The 21289-nt window shown below is 44.2% G+C and overlaps 1 protein-coding gene across 2 annotated transcripts in view; it reads right to left on the minus strand.

Annotated features, from left to right (window-relative positions):
• Positions 1-439: 439 nt before the first annotated feature.
• Positions 440-21289, minus strand: part of LOC134467224 (zinc finger CCHC domain-containing protein 24-like) — an 89553-nt gene continuing 68703 nt past the window's right edge. For both annotated transcript variants that reach the window (XM_063221137.1, XM_063221136.1), the window contains exons 3-4: positions 8326-8490; positions 440-3452 (exon numbers count right to left, since the gene is read on the minus strand). In XM_063221137.1, the coding sequence (XP_063077207.1) occupies positions 3339-3452; positions 8326-8490 (279 nt within the window). In that variant the 3' untranslated portion in view covers positions 440-3338. The remainder of the gene's footprint in view (positions 3453-8325; positions 8491-21289) is intronic.

Here is a 21289-nt window from a genome sequence, read left to right on the forward strand (position 1 = left end):
GGTCAAGACCTGTCACACTGTAAGCACTACAGAAAGGAAAACATTGCAAAACATGACAAGGAATACACCCACTATTTAAGCTGGTGAAATCATGTCCAAGATAGGAATTAACACTGTTTTTTATATAAAATCATCTCATCGGTTAATGTATTTAACTGTTAAGTGTTGTCTTTTGTTTTGTTTTTAGTCTTCCTCGACATTTGCTGCCATTTATTGTCCCCGTCCCAACTCTTTTGAGACGTGTTGGATTTCTCAAATTAGAAATGAGTACATATGTCCCCCAAAACAATATTTTTTCTCGGTTTTAACACTTAATATGTTGTCTTTTCACTATTCTCCATCTAATGAATAGATTGAGTGTTTTGAAAATGATAGCATTTTGATTTTATTCACTGTTTACCAAACGTCCCAACTTCATCGGAGTTGGGGTTAGTATTACTTGCTCTATACCTTAAGAAACTTGGGTATGGGACGGAAACCCTTAGTAATGATATACATGACTGAGGTACCCTGAGCATGGTGCCGTCCCGCCACATTGCTCCCTTTCGGGTGCTATTGGGGGCTGCCCCCTTGCACGGGTGAGGCATAAATGCAATTTCGTTGTGTGTAGTGTGCAGTGTTCACTTGTGTGCTGTGGAGTGCTGTGTCACAATGACAATAATGGGAGTTGGAGTTTCCCAGTTGGACTTTCATTTTCTATTTTCACTTTACCAAACAAATGATGTAATACAGCACTAGCACTAGCACTAGATGATCTTTCATACTTTATACACTTTATATAGTTATTCCACTGTAATGAGGTAGATAGGCCCACACTTTGAGAGTATTTCCATATTTATTTTATGCACCTTTGCTACTAAACTATTCCAGTAAACCATTATCAGAAAGACGAGCTATTAGGCTCAGGGTGCATAGGAAAGTGGTTTATTTATGAATGCATACTGAAATAGGCTACTTATAATATTGCTATTATCATAATATTTAAGTGCCAAAAGAATGGTTAAACTCACTGCAACGACTCTACAGTACTATCGTCTGAATGAAAGGGACACCTGTGCACTAAGGCCAAGTATTGACAGTGAATATTGTGTTAAAACTTCAGAATATGATTCACAGGTTGGCCCCCAATATGTCTAGCTGCATCAATGACTTAAAACATGTTCAGCAAAATCAATCATTTGTTCGGCGTGTATTCACAAATTTCTTAATCACTGCCAGTAAGGCCTTAATTATTCATACTGTAAGATTACACTTTGCTTGATACTGGCGTCATACGTACAGGTATAGTGTCACAACAGTGTCAAAGCAGTGTCGTGACAGTCATGGACGAGTCATAAAGTTGACATTGTTAGGGCTGTCTTTACCATAACTCTAAGACCACTTAATGACAGTCATGAAATGTTTACGACACATGCATGATTCATTACGACACTGTTATGACACTGTTATGTCATACGTCAAGTTAAATGTTACCCAGTATAATTGGAACTCGCAGGCCCTTGACTTTCTTCTAAGTCACTTAAATAGAGGCAGTACTTACGGTAGTGATGTATTAAGGGCCAACATGTGAACTCTATTCTTAAGTCTTACCAATACTGCTTTTTCATCTGTTGGGGTCAACAAAAGAAACAAAACGAAAACAAAAAGTAACATTTGCATGAACGCTATATTTGTTCTGCGGACGGCTTGCTTTTACGAGTTACCTCGAGAACCCTTAGGAATATTGCACGAGAACATGTGATTATGTCCTCTATACTAAGAGCTCTGTATGTTTAAGAGATGGATACAAACACAGGACATGATATCTGAAAACCTTCAGGGTACACAAAGAAAGTATACGTTTCCCGTGTCGTTTTTGAAGTACCCTATATAATTTGCTCAGCCTACAAAGTCTTCAATCTACAGTAGATGTTTTTTTTACTCTTTTCTTCCCTAAAGACCTACATATTTAGATGGTTAAAATAAGATTATACTGTACACCCGGTTAAAAAGATTAATGCAATTGCACAGAAAAATGAGACAGCCTTTATAAGTGTAGACCGCTACATAAATATATCACTTTTTTTGCTAATGCAACATATAATACAGAGATATTACATTGCCATAATATGCACAGATGAGATTCTGTATTGCTACAGCTAGACTCTGTTGATGGTGGATTCACAGTTGAGTACATGTGCTACTGACCTAATGTCTTTGTGAAGGTCTGCCATAGTCAGGGCTGGATTGACGCACACAGGTGCATTTCTCGAAAGCATAGTTGCTAACTATGTTAGCTACTTTGATGTTAGCAATCCAATTTCCCATTGGCAACTACCCAAGTTGCTAAGTGGCTAAGAACTACACTTTCAACAAATGTACCCCAGGTTAGATATGGCTGCAGCCTATAGGGGCCTCCACTTGCCAGGGGCTCCCCAGCTTGGTCAGAAGGGAGAAAAATGCATTAATTTGCATTGAATTGTGACAAGATTCAACATTTAAAACATAGTCTACTTCTAAATCTTGTTAATACTCTTCTCCACAGTTGACAGGCCTGTTATCCTTTATTCCTGGCTTGAAATTATGATGTTGTCTATAGTACAATTTCATAATGAAATTTGCCTTCCGTGGGGGTCTACAGCAATTTTTGAAGCCCATGGGCCCCAGGCCATCTTAATCCAGCCCTGGTTTGGGTGAGCAAATAGGTACAGTACATGCAGTCATTTATCTCCCTTACCTTCACTAGGCTATAGGGGGAAAACGAGTAATCTTGTAAACAAACAACGAAATAAAAAAAGAGTTAATAAAATCACTATGTGATGACCTACTTCATTCCAACTGCTTCAATTGTGTGTGTGTGTGCATGTGTCTGTCTGTCTGTCTGTCTGTCTGTCTGTCACCTATCTGTCTGTGTGGGTTCAATTGGCAGTGCTTGCCACCATTTCAGTACAAATGGTTAGGTGTTCAATCTCCCTCTATCTCACACACACACGCACAAATGAACAAGTCAATTTAAGTCCATGCATCGATTCACCGCGTTTCACCAATGTCCCGCTGACATTCATGAGAGGGGAGGCACTTGGGTGGCAATGACTTGGGGGCAGGTCCAGGTAGGCATCGGTGGCATGGAGCTGAGAGCTGAGGATGGTCACAGGCACCAGTGTGTGAGTGTGTGCATGCGTGCGTCCATGTGTGTTTGAGTGAGTAATATGTATGCGTGTGAGGTGTGCACTTCTCATTAGGGTGATCATACAGACAGCTGAGGTTGATCATTGGAGTTGTACACAGACAGAGTCCCTTTGATGTGTGTATGTCTATTTGTGTTCGTGTTTGTGTTAGCATTCTTGCATGGGAGAGGGTCACTGCACCCGGCGACAGTAGTAGCCCAACACCTTGCACTTTTCACACAGGTGCTGGGGATGCTCCTTGCTCTGGTCAGACACGTCCAGTCCATCGGGCTTCTCCAGCGGTCGCTACGGGGAACATCAGAGAAGAAAACGATACAATTTATTAGTATTATATACTGTGTAAAACATTGACCTAAATTCATGCCTAAATCTAACCTGTCACAGGCCGTTGTGGAGCACGAGTTAACGTGCAAAGTTGTGATGCACAAATGTGATAGAAGGTTCAAGTCGGCGCGTTATCTTGACGTTCTGGTATGATGCCATGTTGATGCAAATAGATCTAAGCCCTCCATGCCCTTATCACAGTCTTTGTCATATCATGTACAAGTGTTGTAATTACATCTGTCAGAGTACTTTAGACTACTTTATACACCTCTGTCTGGCAGGCGAGTATGGGTGTGTGGAATGTCCTTGGTATTGAACATAGAGGAGTACGACATGGTGACAGTGGGAGTGTGTGTCATGCAGGTCTATGGCCTTTGCGCAGACTACAGTTGTGAAATGCACAGTGACGTGATCCACCAGCCAAGGCTCTGCAGGGTTGCCAGATGTGACTGGTGATTTACAGCCCAAAAATGCTCAAAATCCACCCAGAAAGCACAAAATCCCGCACAATTTGAACCAAATTCTAATGATTTCTATGATCATAAATCTACAGAAAAACTGCCAATGCCTTTTAAATCCACTGACGGCCATCCTAAACAGCCCAATCGGGCAGGAAACCGCCCAGTCTGGCAACACCGAGCCCCTGCTGTGTGACTGAGGCCTTCACAACCTCTAGGGAGCCACTCGAGCTCCTCTCTCTCCTCTTTTCCAGATCCTCTGTGTAGGCCCAAGGATGGATTACTGCACGGGCCTACCGGGCCCAGGCCCAAGGGCCCAAAAACCAATAGGGCCCTGAAGGCCAAGCCTCTATATTTCCATTCACATACTGTGTTAAAATCACACTTTTAACAACTGTATTTTAAAATTTTCTCTGGGGGAAAAACCCTGAGCCCCCAACAACATAGGATCTCAAACATCTGGTCTAAAACCCCGAATCTTTTGTCAACAAGCAACATCCATGGAGCGGGGCCTTTCTTGTTGTCTCGCCTAGGGGCCGCTGGAGTTATAATCCATCCCTGTGTAGACCATTAATCTACTGTGTGCAGCCCAGGCCAGGTCAGCACAGGGTCACATAAACACAGCCTTGATTTGGCGCTCACACAGACAGGCCAAGTCCAACGCTCTCTCTCTCTCTGTCTCTCCCTCTCCCTCTCCCTCTCCATTTCTCTCTCTCTCTCTCTCTCTCTCTCTCTCTCTCTCTCTCTCTCTCTCTCTATGTCTGTCTGTCTGTCTCTCTCTCTCTCTCTCTCTCTCTCTCTCTCTGTACTGTAAGCAACACTCGGCAGACAGTACAGCATGTTTCCACTTGTTGTGAGATCAAGTTTAGTTTGTGTTTGTAATTGAGTGTCCTGAAGGGTGGGGGTGGGAGGGGTGTTGCCACTTTGCCAGCGTCCTCTCCTGTATATATATGTTTGTTATACTATGAGTTAATCTAGCTGAACGTTTTCTTATTGTCTCTCTCCCTTTCCCTCTCTGAACTCTGTTGGTCTGTTTCTGTCTTGGTTTCTGTCTCCTGTATCACTCTTTCTATGTTTGTCATAGACTAATCATTCTATCACTCTCATGACCATTCCCTCTGTCTATCTCTCTGACACTCTTTTTCTCGCTCTGTCTGTATCTCTCTATAGCTCTCTCTCTATCGCTCTCTCTCTCTCTCTCAACAACCGATTCAGACAGCCGAATCTCACACTAGCCATTTATGATACAGTATGTGCCAATTTAGACAACATACTGTGCAGTATGCATACATGCATGTAGTACACATATCCTGTACATACAAACATGCATACAAATAATATATACTGCAGAGAGATTCATAAAGACAGTCATCCTCCCTTCTGTACTATAAAGCACCAAAGCGCTTCGCACAGCTTGTCCCCATTACTGTTTCTTTCATGAGGTTTCTCTGCATTAGTGACAAACAACGTGGACTGCTTTGGCGTGGCAGGAAAGAGAGAGAGAGAGGGGTATATCTCATAGGCCTAGCCTGACGTCAGTGGAAAATATGGGAGCCATCCAGGACACTAACGATGACAGCTCGTGTTTCAAATCAACTTTTTGAAACCAGCGAGGGCAGAAAGAAAGAGAGAGGGAGAGAAAAAGTGAAGGCTTTAAAGTTTAAAGGGAAAAAAAACAGCTATATGCCTCCACAGATGTTTCCTCGCAATGCGTAGTCCATCATTGCTGTTGGACACCCAGCAAATGCCAGAATTTAAATAGGATATGAAGGCAAGGGCAGTATTCAACAATATATGTTTTTTCTTAATGTTCCTCTTTTATTTTGTTCTTATGCTTTTGTTCATACACAAGGAGGTCCTCGATTTTCTTTTGGACAGATAGCGTGCCATGGGTGCCCAGCTTTGAGTAATTGTTTGCAGGCAGGCAGACAGGCTGGCTGAACACACACACACACACACACACACACACACACACACACACACACACACACACACACACACACACACACACACACACACACACACACACACACACACACACACACACACTCACACTCACACGTGCACACACACACACACACACACACACACGTTCCCCAGTTCCTAGTTTTCCCCCTTTTTCATGGGCCTGATTATAGATGCCTACGAGTGAGCACTGCACACACACACTTGAAAATGAGTGATGATGTCATGCTATTTCGAGTGCCATGCCTTGAATGTGCAGAGCCAGAGCTGCTGACAGCTTTCGGCGGGCCCTGGGCAAAGTCATCTCAACGGGTCCCTCCTCAATACATACAATGTAATGAGGACCCAATTCTGGGGTCTCCCTCTGCCTTGGCCTGGACCAAGTGGCCCATTTGACACCCCCTGACAGCGGGCCTGCACAGAGCAGCACCCCATCCAACACTGACTGCAGCAATGTGCAATTAGGACCTGAAACAACAAGGGGTGTTTCAGGCTCTGGCGCATGGTCTGTCTTGGGAGAGCAAGCATGCAATGCAAACATGCAATGTCCAAACTCTGTAAAGCAAGAACTCTAAGAAAGTAATTTTTTTTCTCTTTTTTGGGGACTAAAACAATGGACCAACTCGACATTTTCCACTGCACATATTTCACAATTCATAGGCTCAAGTATATGAAGGCTGTGATAACAGAAGTTGGACAACACATCCCTTTTCTCCAACTAGGCCTCTATGAACCAATGGGTACCCAGAATGACCCCCTTAGCCAACTTGGGGTGTGTTTCTCAAAAATGCCATTGCTAGCCAGTTAGCAACCTATTATTACATTACCATTGGCATTGCAACCAGATAAGTTGCTTACATCCAACACTGACTGCATCAATGTGCAATTTGGATCTGAAACATCACTGACTGCTCTGGCACATGGGCATGGCCCCTCTATGGGGAAAGCGTGCAAACATGCATAGTCCAAAGTCTGCAAAGCAAGAACTCTAAGAACTCTATGTTCATTTATGTTTTTTCTCTCTTCTTTGGGGGGACTAACCCAAACAATGGACCAACTCAACACTTTAACTGCACATATTTCTCATGTGTATTTTAACTGTATTTCTCCAGATCTTGAGGGCTGAAAAATGATATACAATTTGTAGGCCATACACACGCATGCTGTGAATCCAAATGTATGACACAAATCCTGCCTATTTGCCATGTGGACTAGCTCATTGAACCAGATGTGAGGTGATGGGTTTGGATGGGTTTCAAATCCAGCAATGCTACTTTGCATCTTTTATTTTGACAAGTTGTCGTCATTCCGTCTTCCACATTCATGAAAGCCTTGTCATGAATGTTGAGTCATGTCACATGAAAGAATCATGGATGTTTTAAGTATGCACTTTACTTTAGCTGCTATGAATGTATAATGAAGCAACACATGGTGAAGTGTTACCACACATTTTTGCAAATAATCCTGCAACCGAACCCATCCAACCTGGCCAAAAAGACTCTAATACCTCTTTTACACTGCCGGTTTTCTGATAGGCATACAGCTTGATACAGCGCAACTCTGCCGGCAGTTTTTGCTTTTTAAATAGGCATGACACAGCTCAATCGTAAAGCAAAAAGTGGCGGCCAAGTGGCGCTGTGTCGAGCTCTGTAGGCCTACCAGAAAACCGGCAGTGGAAAAGAGGAATAAGGGGGCTTCCATAGTCGACGCATCCTAATAGACACCAGGCAAGGCTATGCATCGCTATGCTTCGGCAGCTATCATGCGTCCACACATAGCAAACCTACATTACATGCATTGCCATTGGAGGAGATACTTGTGTCACTAGGACGCGGTAATGTGCGTAAACAACGCATGTTGCTGTTTGTCAGCTCGTGTTACTCATCGACTAAACCCCATTGGGGGGTCCTTTTTGGTTGCCATCTTGTGACCAAACCAACCACACATTAGCAGCTAATGAACAGTGAGATAATGAGATAGGCTAATGAGATAATAATAATTATGAGAAAATCATGACTTTTGAATTGTCAAAACTATCAGAAATGGCACTTCAATTTGGATTTTTTTTCAAGATGATGTCTAGAAAAGCCCTAAGTACATATGGTGTTGGGGTAAACACTGATGTGGCACTTGATGCCCATGCCCGATACCTGACCACTTGTTGGCATTAGTGGGGGTTCATGAAGATGGCTAGAAAATGCCCTGTGTACATACCTTTTTGAGGGGGTAAACATTAACCCATTTTAACCAGGAAACACATACACGCTACATTCAGGCTCTTGAGATTTGAGGGATTTTTATTAAAAATGGATGTATGTAGAGGTGAATGAACATAATTCTAATGCAATCCAAGAAGGGCTCAGGCTAAAATGGGTTAATGTGGCACTTGATGGCCATACCTGAGCACATACCTGCTTGTGGGGGTAAACGTTGATGTGGCACTTGATGCACTCCTGTCCCATGTTGGCCCACGAATTCCCACTCATCCACTTCCTCTTGCACTTGGGGCACTTGTACTCCCCGAAGCAGCGCTTCTTCCCCTGATACGGCGTCAGGCCCTCGCCTTTGGGCCGAGCCTAGAGAGAGAAAGAGAGAGAGAGAGAGAGAGAGAGAGAGAGAGAGAGAGAGAGAGAGATTAGGGCAAGAAAGAAAGATGGCGAGAGAGACAGACAGACCGAAAGAGAGAGAGAGAGATGGAGGGGCAAAAAGAGGGAGAGGTGTTCTGTATTATAAACATACACTAAAAGCAATAAACTTCCAGTAATTAAATTTGGATTGCTGATTAGATTTGGAGATCACGTTTCTCTGTCTCTCTTAACTCATTCACACACACACACACACACACACACACACACACACACACACACACACACACACACACACACACACACACACACACACACACACACACACACACACACACACACACACACACACACACACACACACACACACACACACACACACACACACACACTTCCCTTTGGGAATGGAAGTACACCAATACACCACGAGTATCAAAGTCAAAAGCCGTCTGAGCCTAATCCAACCCAACAGTGTTGATTTCAGAGTTAGTCTATCTGTCTAGAAATCAGAATTTGTCCCATTTCCAGTTCCTGTTCCTGTTCCCTTTCCACTGTTCTAGTGTCCGACTTTGGTACAATAAACTGATGTGGAATAACTTATTGAGCACAGTCGCACGCAAGGAATGATCCGATTCTAAGCAAAATGGTGGCAGTATTTGGTTTGCAAACTCCTTATTGATTCCAAATGTGGCCATGTTCTTGGAATATTCTAGTTGCAGAACGCTCCACACATGTTAAATAGAATATTCCGGAACTTGTTTTGAATGGAATACTGACAACATTCTATTTGGAACTGGAAGACTCTGTGCACGTACGGTAACTACCCTGATGGTAGGCCTATCCAATTATTACAGAAGTTGATCAGAAACTGACTGTTTGAACCATTAAAAAAACAGAGATTAAGTTTAGTACCAAGATGAGAAATTGAAGAAGACTGAAATATACTGTACTCTAGACACGTGACATGAACATAGTATATCAATATACGTATGTGCAGCACGCACACACACACACACACACACACACACACACACACACACACACACACACACACACACACACACACACACACACACACACACACACACACACACACACACACACACACACACACACACACACGTGCACAAGCGCACATACACACACACACACACACACACACACACACACACACACACACACACACACACACACACACACACACACACACACACACACACACACACACACACACACACACACACACACACACACACACACACACACACACAGACACACACGTGCACACATGCGCATACATACTTCATATTCCTGTTTCTTGTACTGTCTGTTTCTCATCCTTTCTATATATCCAGTCGTCGTCTTCAATGTTGTCAATACCCCACAGAGTGCTAAATATGTTAAATGCATTCAAGTTCCCAATGGTAGCAGAGTGTCCCATCACTACATGGTTACTGTCTTATAAAGGACTGTGCTAAGTTTCATTTTCCATTTACTGGAGGAAGGCCTTTCCAATGTGGACATCGGAATTGCAATCAGCTGTCTGGTTGAGGTTTAGGCAACAAGCCCATTACCAGATTCTACTGGCACTGGTTGGCTGACTGGTATGACCAGTTCTTACTGGTACAGACAATCAGATAATAATAATAATAATAATACTTTCGTTTTATATAGCGCCTTTCAAAACACCCAAGATCGCTTCACAATAGGCTATTCAGTATTATTACCCTTGCTGTAGTCATTAAATATAAACTCAAAAGTAGGCTACATTGATATGGTGCTTCTACTCATTCAGTCTTTTGAGATCAACATGTTCAAAAGAAGAAGGGTCCACATAGGCTAATATAATGGCTCCACTTCAGCCATTCTGATAACAGCATTTCATTGTAAGTGGAGGGCTGCCATCAGCTGTTTGGTTGAGGTTTAGGCAACAACCCAGTACGGGATTCCATTGGCACTGGTGGTTGGTCAACTAGACTGTTACAGCAGCAGACAATCAGATATTTAGTGTTAAGCCACCACCCTGGCTACGGTCATTACAAGTATAAGTTCAAAAGTACAATGACATGGCACTTCAATTCAGCCTTTCTTTTTTATTGAGAACTGCATGCAGTGGCGGAATAATTGCACACAGGGCCCCTGGGCAAGACACTTATGGGGCCCCCTATACAGCTTGCCAAGCTCACTATAGGGCCCCCACCACCAACACGGGAGGGCCCTGGGCCCAGGGGCAAATGCCCTGCTTGCCCTCCCTATAGCTCCGCCCCTGACTGCATGTGCAAAGGAAGAATGCTCCAAGTAAAAGAATGGCTTCCTTCCACATCAAAGTCAATTTTTCAGCTTGGAGCAGGTTTCACTCTTAAATACTTTGATTGTGAGACTGATGGTCCAAATGCTCAACTCAATGTATCAAGAAAGAGGCCACACCTTGCATAGTGTTTTTCTATTACACATTCCTTCCACATCAGCCAGTCATTAAATTACATTACGTCATTTGGCAGACACTTTTAGCCAAAGCGACGTACAATCGAGGACATAAATCACCTTACTGAGGACAAAATTTTCCAATGCCCGTTTTCTACCAGGTGCCGCTTGACACGCCACTACTTGGCTGCTGTCTATTGCGTTTCGATTAGTCAAGTACTGCACGGCACAGCTAAAAACCCAGCCCTCGTTTTTTCGACCAGCTGAACCAGGCTGAGTGGGTTTGTCGCTGCCTACTACCCAGAAGGCTGTGTGTCAGCTCGCCCTCACCAGTGAATCAAAAAACAATCATGGCAGCCACCCGATCAACTATCTTAGACCTCACTTCAGTTTGACACTTTATTACTTTTTTATTATAATCGAAGGCAGAAATCAACATTGTATCCAAATATGATCGCTCAAATTATGTATAGCCTACTTCGATAGATTCAATATCTGTCGGCCTTTTGTTAGTCAACTAGCATGTAAAGTAGCCTAATGCTACGTGACAATGCCAAAAGCGTAACTTCATCCTCCATCCGCCAGGTAACATAATATATATATATATATATTACATAACGTAATACAGTATATATATACACACACACAGTGTGTATAAAAGTGATACACTAAGCACAAAATGATAGCAAAGCACATTATAAGTGCTACGTAGTTGACAGGACTCATAGAGTGTTTTGAAACGTAGCAGGAGATGTCATGACTCTGAATGCGTTACAAACTCTTTCACAAGAAACAGAAACTACTCTAAAGATAAGGAACTAGGCAGCAGGAAAGTGAAAGTGGACATTGCTCACAGCTATTATTAGCCATAGACAAGACAGATACAGTATGGTTGCTTACAACTCTGTGTGTGTGTGTGTGTGTGTGTGTGTGTGTGTGTGTGTGTGTGTGTGTGTGTGTGTGTGTGTGTGTGTGTGTGTGTGCGTGTGCGTGTGCGTGTGCGTGTGCGTGTGTGTGTGTGTGTGTACACACTCGTGTCTGTGATGTCATGTGATGTGATGACACGATCACACTCATGTGTTTTGAAATAGTAGAGCGGCTACAAGGCCAATTTGGCTTGAATCGTGCAAATTATGATACAAGCATGAAACTTGGCAGGTATGTGCTTAAGACCAATACAATCAAATCTACCTGATTGGCCACTTGAAATGGCGGCCATTTTCCAAGATGGCCGCCAAAAAGGGCTCCAGAAATGGATTTATTGCATAGAATTGACCTAGAAATTTATGATGAGAGCATGAAAATCAACATGTATGTGTTTAAGACATATACGATCAAATCTACCTGATTGGCCACTTGAAATGGCGGCCATTTTCCAAGATGGCTGCCAAAAAAGACCCCAGAAATGGATTTATTGCATAGAATTGACCTAGAAAATTATGATACAAGCATGAAATTCAACATGTATGTGCTCAAGACCAATATGATCAAATCTACCTGATTGGCCGCTTGAAATGGCGGCCATTTTCCAAGATGGCTGCCAAAAAGACACCAGAAATTGATTTATTGCATAGAATTGACCTAGAAAATGATGATACAAGCATGAAATTCAGCATGTATGTGCTTAAGATCAATACGATCAAATCTACTAGATTGGCCACTTGAAATGGTGGCCATTTTCCAAGATGGCCGCCAAAAGGACCCCAGACATTGATTTATTGCATAGAATTGACCTAGCAAATTATGATACAAGCATGAAATTCAACATGTATGTGCTTAAGACCAGTGCAATCAAATTTACCCAATTACTCACTTGAAATGGCAGCCATTTTCTAAGATGGCAGCCAAAAAACTAAAAGACCCTAGAAAATAATTTATTGCACAGAATTGTCCAAGCAATTTATGATGAAACTCGGTTTGTATGCGATTAAGACCAATAGGCCTACAATCAAGTCTACTTTATTTGCTACTTAAAATGCTGGCCATTTTCCAAGATGGCAGCCAAAAAGACCCTAGAAATTTGCAAATGTCATATGTGCATATTGCAAATTTGGTGGAAATAATTGTTCACTCTCCTTGAATATGTTAGCATGGATGATGAACTGATACAGATATTAAACATATTCTGCAATGACACATAAGCCACTCACAGTATGACACACAAATAGCATGGTGATGACATGCTAATGCCAGTTCTTAATTTAATATCAATGGAGGCAGTGCCCCCCCCACACCCCGAAGGTTATGAGATGCTAATAATACGATGACACTGCGGTAATAATATGTCAATAACGGCAATTCGTGGTTCTCTCGATATTGCTGTTAAACAAAAGGTACACCAAAAACAAGCATTGTCATGAATTTAGTTTATTTGCTTTAATTTAGTTTATTTTGACATTAACATGTTTGATTTAGCTATCACATAATGGCTTTGGCTTGTCAGCCTGGAACATTCAAAGATAAGAGCCTCCTCCCAGAGGCTGTGGAACATTCTGTGGAACGCAACTTCTCTAGTCAGTTGCGCCCTCTACCCGAGGGTGAGAAGGCTGATCTAGTCAAGACCACCTGGATCCTCGCCTCTCCTAATAGGACGCATTACACGTGTCTCCCTTGGGTCGGTCACCCTGTTAAAATGTAGAGTGTCGAGGGTCTTACGGATAGGCACACAGATACAGCAGGACGCAGGAGATGACGTTTTTGCTTTTTATTTTGCAAACCACAGGTGAAGGTGAGCCAGGGACCACAAACTAAACCAAAATAAACCAAAATGTTGAAAAATGTAACTGTACACTATTTATAAAAATATACAAAAATAAACAGGTTACGAGGAACCAAAATAAAGATGTACAAAAGAAATAAACTAGTTAAAGCCTGAGGCTCTCAATACCAAAAATTCTCTCTAAGAGGTTACTCACACAGCTGAGTTAAAGACAGAGCAATTCAACGAACAGGTCTCTTCTCTACCTGGCTCTGCACAAGAATGGACACATCTCCATTATAAAGGGTACCTGTCTCCTCCCTAAAGGCAGCTTCTACTAGTGCCTGACCAAAAAGCAGGGAGTTTTAATTAGGCAAACAATTATATTTAATTTTACACATTTTAAATAGTGCTAGCACAATATACTTATTTCAGGCCTTTTACACAGTCTTACCACACAGGTTCAGATACATATTGGTACATAACTACCAGCAATTGCAACGTTTCAACCATTAAACTGCACTTGCAAGGGCGAGGGGACGCGCACACACGCGAACGTGCCCTAAAATAAAAGCATCCCCAAAGCCATGACGCAACCCTTTGCCAAAACGCGGAAGTGCTGCGAGACCGGTAAGCGGTAGAATTTAAATGCTCCAGTAAACATTGGTTTGTGTTCTAAAACACTTAAAAACCACTCGTTTTGACTGAGTAAGGCTAAATATTGTAACTAGGCACAACAAAATAAAGAAACAAAAGATGTTGACAAAACTCTGATTTTGTGTGGTTAGTGTTTGAAAATGTATGCGTGTATGAATGCAATGTGCGCGAATGTAATGTGTGTGAATACCAAATGGTTGAACGGTTGTCAGCTAAACAAGTGTCGACCCATGTTAACCAACGAAACCATAAAATACTGAAAAAAGGTTGGGAGTCTGATATACAATTTGTAAAGTCCACGAAACAACAATAAGAATGGGTAAAAGTTTGGATGGGGGCATGAGTTCAATGGCGCCTGCTACAGCAGACGCCGTGATGATGACACGCGCTCACGGGTCGCATCATCACACATCCCCCAACTTATGCTTGAAACTCCTCGCAGAGGTGGGGCAAGACATCTGCTCACCCGTCGTGGTCGGTGCTGGTGCCATCTTGGGGGAGGGTGGGGCTATGTGCAGTGTGGGGACTAGACTTAGAGTGAGGGGCATTGGATTGGGGCAACTCACGGCAACCACCCGCCGACTTGGCTTGATGGCGTTGGTCAGGCTGTCGCTGGGCACCCCGGGTCCGATGGTCATCCTGGACCTGGTTCCCGATCTGGTAGCCTCTGCGATGTCGTCGTGCAGCAACGAAGGCCTCCACCAATTCGGCTGCTTCTTTGGAGGTACGTGGGCTCCGCTCCATGACCCACACCTTCAGCTCTGGGTTGAGCATGCGGATGAACTGCTCCAGAATGATGGCATCACCGATCTGCTCCTTGGTCTTCACACTCGGGCCCATCCACTTCTGGTACAGGTCGGCAAGTCTTGACTGCAGTTCTTTCGCCGTCTCCCCCTCCTGGACAGTCGTGGCACGGAATCTGTGCCGGTACGCTTCAGGGTCAATTTCATACTTGGTCAGGATAGCTTGCTTGACTTTGACATAGTCTTGGGCGGCAACAATGTCCATTGCTACGTAAGCAGCACGGGCTTTCCCTGTTAACAGGGGGACAAGGAAAACAGCCCAACTCTCCACTGGCCACCTGTTCACGGCTGCTATCCTCTCGAACGTGGTGAGGTAGTGATCGATGTCTTCCTCTTCAAAGTAGGGCACCATCTTGGGAGGCCGGTAGCCGAACTCCGCTGGGGTGAGGGGCAAAGGCCAGGACGACTCCGACCCAGGGCTGCGTACCCAGGACTCTGGTCTGCTCTCAAGAGCTACGCTCGCAGACCTTTGCGGCTCCTGGTCATCCTGGTGGTCAGGGTCAGCCTCCGGTTCAGCTGCTGGCGGGTCTTGGGATTCCACGGCCACCGCTGGGGTCTGGCGGTGCTGGTTCTCCGCGCCCCCCACCAGATTCTGAAGCTGTAGGAACTGGTGCTGGATTGCGTTCCACTTCTGGTCCTGGCGCTGTGCTGCTTTCTCCCACTTCTCCTCTCTCTTCTGCTGGGCCAGGATGAAGCCGGCAAGTGTTGCCTCCAGTTTGCTCATCCGGTCTTCGGGTGGTGCGGACTGGGGCCTGGACTTGATGGCATCTTGCTCCAGCTCAGCAGGTGGCGCTGCAGTCACGCCGAGGGTGGTCTTGCTTCTCACAGCCTGGTCTTGCTTCTGCTCAGGTTTGTTCTGTGGCTGAATCATCATCACTGCCTACTGTGTGCCGACCCTTTTTGACACTGGTCCGTACCGCTGCCACCAAATGTTAAAATGTAGAGTGTCGAGGGTCTTACGGATAGGCACACAGATACAGCAGGACGCAGGAGATGACGTTTTTGCTTTTTATTTTGCAAACCACAGGTGAAGGTGAGCCAGGGACCACAAACTAAACCAAAATAAACCAAAATGTTGAAAAATGTAACTGTACACTATTTATAAAAATATACAAAAATAAACAGGTTACGAGGAACCAAAATAAAGATGTACAAAAGAAATAAACTAGTTAAAGCCTGAGGCTCTCAATACCAAAAATTCTCTCTAAGAGGTTACTCACACAGCTGAGTTTAAGACAGAGCAATTCAACGAATAGGTTTCGTCTCTACTTGGCTCTGCACAAGAATGGACACATCTCCATTATAAAGGGTACCTGTCTCCTCCCTAAAGGCAGCTTCTACTAGTGCCTGACCAAAAAGCAGGGAGTTTTAATTAGGCAAACAATTATATTTAATTTTACACATTTTAAATAGTGCTAGCACAATATACTTATTTCAGGCCTTTTACACAGTCTTACCACACAGGTTCAGATACATATTGGTACATAACTACCAGCAATTGCAACGTTTCAACCATTAAACTGCACTTGCAAGGGCGAGGGGACGCGCACACGCGAACGTGCCCTAAAATAAAAGCATCCCCAAAGCCATGACGCAACCCTTTGCCAAAACGCGGAAGTGCTGCGAGACCGGTAAGCGGTAGAATTTAAATGCTCCAGTAAACATTGGTTTGTGTTCTAAAACACTTAAAAACCACTCGTTTTGACTGAGTAAGGCTAAATATTGTAACTAGGCACAACAAAATAAAGAAACAAAAGATGTTGACAAAACTCTGATTTTGTGTGGTTAGTGTTTGAAAATGTATGCGTGTATGAATGCAATGTGCGCGAATGTAATGTGTGTGAATACCAAATGGTTGAACGGTTGTCAGCTAAACAAGTGTCGACCCATGTTAACCAACGAAACCATAAAATACTGAAAAAAGGTTGGGAGTCTGATATACAATTTGTAAAGTCCACGAAACAACAATAAGAATGGGTAAAAGTTTGGATGGGGGCATGAGTTCAATGGCGCCTGCTACAGCAGACGCCGTGATGATGACACGCGCTCACGGGTCGCATCATCACACACCCCTTACTGTGTGTGTCTCATTCGCTCAGCAGGAGCGTGAGTGTCAATTGTGCTGCCTGGAGTGCTGTCCCTGGGTAGGGCGACCGTGGTTAGCTAGACCATACTTCTCCAATGAAGTATCTCAGGCCCCTGCTCGGGCTGGCTTGGCCAGCTTGCTGTGGTGGTGGTTGCTACTAGGTTCTCCGTCCGCAACGTGGACCTACGGCCTTGATAGAGAATGGTCTTTTCTGCCAGCACGGTTGCACCTGCAGATGTTGTGTACTGAACATTCTGGAAATTCCCCCTTGTGCCAAGGCCTGGTTTGCTATTGGGGAATACCACTTAATATTGGGGGCCTCGCTACACCTCTGTGGGCTCCACCTGCACATCGGTTACACCCAGACGGGTGGTTTCCGTGCCCTGGGTTCCCTCCACTGCGTGCTCTCCGTGGTATTGGATGTCTGGACGCTGCCTTTGTGCGCCTGGTGCCTAGCCTCTCTTCTTCGGGTTCGGAACTAAGACCCTGGGCCCTTGGGTGGCTGTTGCGTCTCGAGCTGCGCGTTGGGTGAGCATGATACTTATCACTGCTGATGGACGCTACCTCTTCGGCTTCAACAGCTCTGGGCATCGGCAGGAGAATGGTCTGTGCCCCGGCCAAGCTTTTGTTTGCACATTCTAGGTAAAGGCAACTCAATCGGGAGTTTTTCAATACCCATAGTGGGATGTCGAGTGTTTCGACAGAAAGAGAACTATAGGTTACCGAGGGTAACTCTGGTTCTCTGAGGGAGATGAACGAGACATCTCACTAGATTGCTACACTCACCCACAAGCTCAAAGGCTAGTTGCCTCAGATTGAAGCTCAGAGCCCAACGTACCTCGGATTTGTCCCCGAGGGGGCGGGATCCCCAGCTGTGCAGCTCATTGGCATGACGGCAAGATTGAAATCAAGTTTTGGCAAATGGTCGCGGGCGTTACCCATAGTGAGATGTCTGGTTCATATGCCTCAGAGAGCCGGGGTTACCCTTGGTAGCCTATAGTTATGTGCCTTTTTGCTTGATTGTATTTCCTTCTATGATGAAATCATTGGAAATTCAAACAGTGAATGTTAACATTGATTTGGGCCACATCTAGATTAATTGCAATTAATGAAGTTCTAGTGTCTTCTTTAATGGCCATCTTTAAAATGCAAATGAGTGGATTTGATTATAGGCCTATTGCTCTTAAGCACAAACACACAAAATTACACACTTGTATCATCATTTTTTTTGCTCACCTTTGGGCTAAATTCAGCCTTTTTGTGGCCATATTATAAAATGGCTTCCATTTTAAGTGGCGAGTCAGGAAGATTTGATTGTATTGTTTTTTTTTGCACATTCATGCCAAAATTGATGCTTGTATAATAACTTGCTTGATCAATCCTGTGCAACAAATCCATTTCTATGGTATTTTTTGGCGGCCATCTTGGAAAATCGCCGTCATTTAAACTGGAAAATTACTTGGAATGTATTGAGTTGGTCTTAAGCACATAACTGCCAAATTTCTTGGTTGTGCTTGTATCATAATTTCCTTTCTCAATTCTGTGCAACAAATCCATTTTTAGATTCTTTCATGGTGGCCATTTTGGAAAATTGCCACCATTGCAAATGGCAAATCAGATAGATTTGATCGTATTGGTCTTAAGCACATACATGTTGAATTTCATGCTTGTATCATACTTTTGAAGGTCAATTTTATGCAATAAATCACTTTCTGGGGTCTTTTTTGGCGGCCATCTTGGAAAATGGCCACCATTTCAAGTGGCCAATCAGGTAGATTTGACCGTATTGGTCTTAAGCACATACATGTTGAATTTCATGCCTGTATCATCATTTTCTAGGTCAATTCTATGCAATAAATCTATTTCTGGGGTCTTTTTTGGCAGCCATCTTGGAAAATGGCCGCCATTTGAAGTGGCCAATCAGGTAGATTTGATTGTATTGGTCTTGAGCACATATATGTTGAATTTCATACTTGTATCGTAATTTACAAGGTCAATTACATGCAATAAATCAATTTCTGGTGTCTTTTTTGGTGGCCATCTTGGAAAATGGCCGCCATTTCAAGTGGCCAATCAGGTAGATCTGATCATATTGTTCTTGAGCACATACATGTTGAATTTCATGCTTGTATCATAATTTTCTAGGTCAATTCTATGCAATAAATCCATTTCTGGGGTCTTTTTTGGCGGCCATCTTGGAAAATGGCCGCCATTTCAAGTGGCCAATCGGGTAGATTTGATCGTATGGGTCTTGAGCACATACTTGCCGAATTTCACGCTTGTATCATAATTTGCACGATTTTTCCTGTAGCCGCTCTACTAAAAGCCCCTTTCAACCTGAAACAAAACTAAACCTCAGAAAGCCTAAACCCTCACTAGGGCACGGGAAAGCAACCTGAATGACGTACCGTAGCTGCCGAGAGACTACTGTGAAATGCTTTTGCTGTCAGTAAATCTCTCGCCCATAACACGTTACACACGATACCAAGATAAATACCCTCTCCAGTCCATATTAACAACGCGGGATATCAAGGTTGAGCACACCAGTATGTTTGACAAAGCCCATCAGGGTCTAGGCAGTATAGGAGGTGCAGCATAAAGGGTAGCAGAACACAACTCACATGGCTACAATTGGAGTTCTCTCTCCCCGTCTCTGTCTATCTCTGTCTAACTCTCTCTCTCTCTCTCTCTCTCTCTCTCTCTCTCTCTCGCTCTCTCTCTCTCCAAACCCATCTGGGTCTAAGGTGCAAGAGAGGTACCAGACACACACACACACACACACACACACACACACAGACACACACTAACACAACACTACACTACACTACACTACACTACACCCAGCCAGTCCAGAACCCACATGGTTCCCATTGGGCCGAGCCCTTTTCATCCTGCATCAGGAGTTACAGAGGAGATGGATACCTGCTGCCACTTTAACACACACACGCGCGCGCGCACACACGCACGCACGCACGCACGCACGCACACACACACACACACACACACACACACACACACACATCCTGGAGGTGCTCCATCAGTTTGTCTGAAGGCTTTCGAGGGACAAAACCACACCCGCCACGGTTATTTTGTGAGTTAAGCACACACACAGTAACACACAGTAAAACTCTCTCTCTCTCTCACACACACACACACACACACACACACACACACACACACACACACACACACACACACACACACACACACACACACACACACACACACACACACACACACACACACACACTCCATGTCGCTCACACGTGCGCACATACATACATACATCAGTTTGAGGTTCTAAAGAGTCTAAGATCTCAGCATGCCTCCTGTCTCTAATCCATGTTGCATATCAAAGTCAGACAGGAAAATCCCCCCCCCCAACACACACACACACACACACACACACGCACACACGCACACACACACACACACACACACACACACCACCACCACCACCACCGTCGCCGCTGCAAACGTTCCATCTCACTCCCCTGTCCTGGTGGTAGTGGTTTGGGAGTTGAGAGATCCTGTCACTAAGCCCAACCTCACCAAAGACCAAAACCCCAACACACACACACACACACACACACACACACACACACACACACACACACACACACACACACACACACACACACACACACACACACACACACACACACACACACACACACACACACCCAGCCACCCCACACACACACACACACACACACACACACACACACACACACACACACACACCAAAACCCAACGATTGCCTTTCTTCCTCATGCCTTTGCCTCCACCACTTCCACTTTGTTCTTTCGCGTTCTTCTTCTTAACCCTAACCAACTGTGAGCGCAACTCCTCCACTTCATCAGACCGTCATGTTAGTTTTACCGTACGCTGGTTTTACCAGACCACATTAATTACTTCGTAATTCATTGTTGGTCTGGATCCTCGATGTCCTGGAGCACTTGGGTGGGTGGAGTGAGCTCAGCTCTGGTTTGGTACTAGCTCTGACCAATCTCTGACAGTTGACGTTCATGGCAGCGTACGTTATTATGCTCCCAAGTGCATTCGCTTATTGTCCGGTAACACTGGTCATCTGGTGGTCGACTGAAAACCCATCCCAGACAA

Source organism: Engraulis encrasicolus, chromosome 17 (assembly GCF_034702125.1).
Source record: "Engraulis encrasicolus isolate BLACKSEA-1 chromosome 17, IST_EnEncr_1.0, whole genome shotgun sequence".
Classification (NCBI taxonomy): Eukaryota; Metazoa; Chordata; class Actinopteri; order Clupeiformes; family Engraulidae; genus Engraulis; species Engraulis encrasicolus.